The sequence below is a fragment of the Ochlerotatus camptorhynchus genome, unplaced genomic scaffold (genome assembly GCF_037179485.1).
Source record: "Ochlerotatus camptorhynchus isolate MF236.1 unplaced genomic scaffold, CSIRO-AGI_Acam_v1.1 ptg000241l, whole genome shotgun sequence".
NCBI classification, from domain to species: Eukaryota; Metazoa; Arthropoda; class Insecta; order Diptera; family Culicidae; genus Ochlerotatus; species Ochlerotatus camptorhynchus.
Window position 1 is genome coordinate 60,554 of NW_027040731.1, and position 5,048 is coordinate 65,601.

The following is a 5,048-nucleotide window of genomic DNA, read 5'->3' on the forward strand; positions in this document are numbered from 1 at the left end:
TGTATTTGACGTTAGTAAGAACCTTCTTTGTCAAATTATGTGGTAACATTAGCGTAAAATCTGTTTACAGAGCAAAGGTTATAGAAAGTCGATGAAGAGAATCGATCAAAGGAGATAGGACCACTTAAAATGTTCATCGAGATTTATGTGGTAATTATTGATACAAAAAGATCTCTGCTTGTACGGAAAAAAAAGTGTATTTGAATGCATTTTTTGCATTTAAAAAAAATAAATATTATCAAATTATATCCCGGTACTTTGATTCCTTCGGTGTTGAACCAGCTACGAGCGGATTTTTGAATTTTTCGTCACTGTGCGCTGAAATTGAATCACAATGTTTAGTATTCAATTAAGAACGACGATAAAAAACTTACGGTTTTCTTTTTAGGCTCTATTTTAATTGACGATGAGGGTTCATTCATCAGGTCTGAGAGTCTAGAGATGTTAAGTTTCTTAGCTTTATCAGTTTTTCTGCATTTTTTCTTCTCGTCGCTTAAGTGATGGAATTCACTATTCATTTGAGCCAGCTTGCAGAAAATCAGCATATTTAAGTATTTATCCGTGATTCTCAAAGCACATGGAATGCAAATAACATCCATTATAAGACATTCGTCTTCGAGGGATTCATCTTCAGAAATGCAGTTAGATGATTCAGCTGAAACTTGGATATTCGGAAACTTGTGTGACACTTGGATGATATCCATCAGCTCTTCCTTGACGCCTACAGTGTCCAGTGTAAGCAGCATTTTGAAATAACGCTCGAAAATTTTACAAACACCTTGAAAATACCTAAATATGTTTTCACCTGGTGTGTTAATTCGAACGTGTTCGTTGTAACGCTTAAACGTTGAGAGGGACGCATGCTTCTGGGGCACATTTTCGCTACCGGAGGTCACCCTTTTGAGACACGCTTCGTGTTTTATTTTGCTGCAAGCCCATCCGGTAGTCCAATGTACACTCGATATCTGATTTTCATCGATTTCGTCTTCACAAGTTTCCTCCTGCCTTTCAATCTTGAAGCGTGATGACTGTCTGTTAACAATTTTGAGTTTACGTATGTCGTCGCTGGACACTAGATATTTACTTATATCTGCTTGAACGTTACCAATTTTTTTGGGAACAAGTAATTGGTTTATAACAACTGCCTTATACGCAGATGAAAATTCAGAGGTATCAGGGTGCGTGTTGTTTCCATTCCTCCAGCGGATCACGGAAAAAAAATGCTCAAGGCAATCTTGAGACAAATTTCGGGTACGCAAGAACCAAAATCCATGCTTTGCGTTCAATTCTTTCCACAGCTCTTTCAATGCAGCTATGTATAAAATCCATCCTTGAACGAAATAAGGATGCTTCGAGTTTTTCATAAGAGGTTTGCATTGAGACTCCTGAAAGATAACATAATCATTATGTACTATATTTATTGCTCAATCACTCAAGTCTTTTTATTTACCTGTTTGGCATCGGTGCAGCATTTATCAACAAAGTAAAGGGATCGGAGCTTCTTCTGCATATTATCCAAAAATACCCAGTGTGGAGAAGTCGATTTGATGGGTCGTTTATGTACCTTGATATGAATAGTTTAATACTGCGGTTATGTATAAGTATTTTAGTTTAACTTACCTTTTTATCGTTGAAATTTAATGAATTTGAAATGTCAAACAATTTGTCGAAATCCTCACAAAATGAAGCAGTGTTCAACGCTGCACTCGATAGTCCATATGAAGGAAATGCTGTTGTTCGGAGTCTATAAGAGAGTATTTTTATGACATGTATTTTTTTGTTTTAATAATTTCATAGCGTTTCCAACTTAATACCCTTGGCTCTTATTAAGAACATTTGCAAAATCCTCATCACAGAAATGATCAGAACATATGTAGCTTTCGGAAGAAAACTGTTTTACGCCACAAAATGATTTCCATGCATCCAAATCTCTCGTGCTGCTGTAAGAAACAAAATCTTCGAAACGCATTCATTTTGTAAACGAAAACAAACTGTACCTGTTTTTCAATAATATTTTGAAAAAAGATTTCGAGCATGGTCCCGTTGAAACACTTTTACATTCGCGTACTTCACACCTTTTGTAGACCATTTTAGCCGGAGTGTTTTCAAATGTATCAATAAATAATTACTTGTTTGAGTTGACAGCATCGTACATGTAAAATGCGCACGCTTGCTGTGAATTAGTTCACCCGTTGGCTGTCATAATCGAAAGAGGCGCTGTTTCAGTGATGCAAAGTTTCCTTCGAAATGAGCTCTCTATTATAATTATTTCTCTAAGGTGCAGCACATGTATGAAACGATCGGTGATGACCCTCTGGAGATGTGAATGCTTATATCGGCATGATATAACCGATTACAAATATTTTACTTTTCGGTTCGTTAATCGATTAATCGATTATTCGAATGAAAGTCGGCCATCCCTAGATGAATGTGAAACGTCATTTCAAATATAAGGACCGTCATAAATAATGATACAATTTGAAAGGGACCGGGGCTAATCACAAATTACGTCCCCACGGTAACTGAAACAAACACGAGTGTTCACCGGTTGATGAAACTGTCGGAAGAAAAACTATCTATTTTATGGCGGTAAGCTCCAACTCGGATTAACTTTTAATACCGTCCCTGTTTGTATGATCTGAAAAATGTTTGCTCAGAGTTATGTTGATTAACTCTGATGTCGACATCAAACCAGCCGGACATTCTTGATCGAGATTTAATCCGAGGATAATACCGGTTGGAGCTTACCACCATTAGTGTCCTCTATCACGGTCCCTTTCATCCATTCCATTGAATACCCCTCGTATTCAAGGTAATTTTGTGGTTTTGCTGCCCCCTCGGTAGAGATGAAATTTTGCGCTCATTTTTATCAAAACAAACACACCAAAATCAGAGATGTCCCATTTTTTAATTACTCGATTAACAACTAATCAATTTTTTTTTGTTCACTGTGCTGCCATTTTTCCACCAATGAGAGTGCAGCACATGTTTGAAACGATCGGTGATGATCCTCTGGAGAAGTTAATGCTTATATCGGCATGATATAACCGATTACAAATATTTTACTTTTCGGTTCGTTAATCGATTAATCGATAATTCGAATGAAAATCGGCCATCACTAGATGAATGTGCAACGTCATTTCAAATATATGGACCGTACATAAATAATGATACAATTTGAAAGGGACCGGGGCTCATCACAAATTACGTCCACACGGTAACTGAAATAAACACGAGTGTTCACCGGTTGGTGCATATATTGCAACAGCCGAGAGCAAACTAGAAAGTATTCTGCAAATTATCGGTGATGAAAATAATCTGGAAAGTATCGCAATTTCCTGTATGCATCAACATTAAAACCATTACACTGATTTTTGAATTATTAAAACGACTTTGAGCTTTTCACAATTCTACGAATTAAGTTGAAATTAGTTGAGAATTACTTACTAGTTGGTATCCGAATTCATCACTGTAATGCTGGTATTCTTTGAAGAGTCTTGCCTTGTTATCGGATTTCATGAGAAAAGATTTTCTCAACGGAAACGAAAAGGTCCATTTATCGAGTGTAGTTGACCACGGTTTAGTATTTTGTTGAAGCCACACAGCTGCATCGACAGCCACCTTGTCCTCGATGCTTGGCGAATTTTCTTTCTTCTTACTTTTGCTTAGATGTTTTTCTTCCTTCCACTTCCGCTTTGCCGTTTTCTGCTTCCAGTTGACAATACGATTATATAACTTCCCACCAGGATTTTTCTTCGATCCTCCTTGAGCAATAAAGTATGTATCCTTAAAAAAAACACGGTGTCATATTTTAAATTTTAAACAAAATTTATAAAAAATTACCTTGCTTTCGCCTTTGAACAATGCTGTGATTGAGTGAACGTATTCTCCGAGGATACACTCGGTTGTTTCGGCTCCTCTTTGACAGTGATAGTCTGCAATTATCGCTACGAGTTCTTTCTGGCTGTCCTTGGACAAAGGACCCCGAGCTCCCCGTTCAAGAAGGTGTTTTCCAGTGACAGTGGATTCGAGTAAACGTGAAAGCGTCGTAGGAGAAAAATGTTTCAAACATGATGGGCAATCCTCAGCGTTCTTTTGAGTGACTATTTCCACTCTTCCGGAAGACGTGTTAGGCGCAGCTGGAATTAAAACAATTACAGCGGCGTTGTCAGAAGAAAGTTCGATGAAAAAATTACCAGTTGACGCAGAAAATTTTCGTTTATCATTCAAACCGACACCATTATTCGAAGAACCGGTCGTAGCGATATCCCCAGAGTAATTCTTAGTGAAAGAGGCAATAGGCTGCAGCTCATCGAGTCTATCCGGAAGTTCTTCCGCCTGTCGATCTTGCGCATCCAACTGGTCCAGCTTCTCCTCTTCTTCTTCCTCTTCCCCCTTCTCCTCCTCCTCCTCGTCTGATGGATGTAGTTCTTGTGACTGAAGCCAAGACTCTTGCACTTCTATCTTTGTAAACCCAATGATATCGTAACCCTATAAGATGCAATGATTGTGTTAGCAAAATATTGAAAATGTATAAATTGCAATATCTACCTGCTTCTGTCGCCAGCAAATTATCCGCCGGAATATTTCATCGATATTCCAGCTTTGTCCAGATGAGCTCTGAGTCTCCAATAGCGCTTCTGATAATTTGTCTTTGGAAATATTGACCAAAGAGAATAAATCAAAGCCTTGACCTAAAAATAATCGGAATAATGAGAATAAACCAAAAAACTGATGTCATTAGGATAAATATTACCTTAAAAAATCGAAAACAAATCCTCCGGAAGCTCCAACTCGTTAAGCACGACGAACGTAAAACTCTTTTCAGTTGCCATTTTATAGTTTTGTTCCTCAAGCTTCTTCTCTTGATTCGTTTCCGATCGTTATCAAATTTATGTGTGAGATGTTATGGATTTTGACCATTAGTTCTCACACATATTTTTTAAATGGGACGCTAGTAATACCTATTATATATGTTTATAAAGCATATCTGAGCGATTTTGTAGTTTATAAAGCCCACATGAAATTTATATATAAAAAAAAAACAT

The 5,048-nt window shown here is 37.4% G+C and overlaps 1 protein-coding gene across 1 annotated transcript; it reads right to left on the reverse strand.

The window, feature by feature from the left end:
• Positions 1-3,279: 3,279 nt before the first annotated feature.
• LOC135704454 (uncharacterized) lies at positions 3,280-4,835 on the reverse strand. The gene is made up of 6 exons (XM_065225921.1): positions 4,774-4,835; positions 4,552-4,603; positions 4,233-4,491; positions 3,844-4,139; positions 3,448-3,786; positions 3,280-3,318 (listed from the first exon to the last, which is right to left on the reverse strand). The coding sequence occupies exons 1-6, from the start codon at positions 4,833-4,835 to the stop codon at positions 3,280-3,282; spliced, it is 1,047 nt and encodes a 348-aa protein (XP_065081993.1).
• Positions 4,836-5,048: the final 213 nt, after the last annotated feature.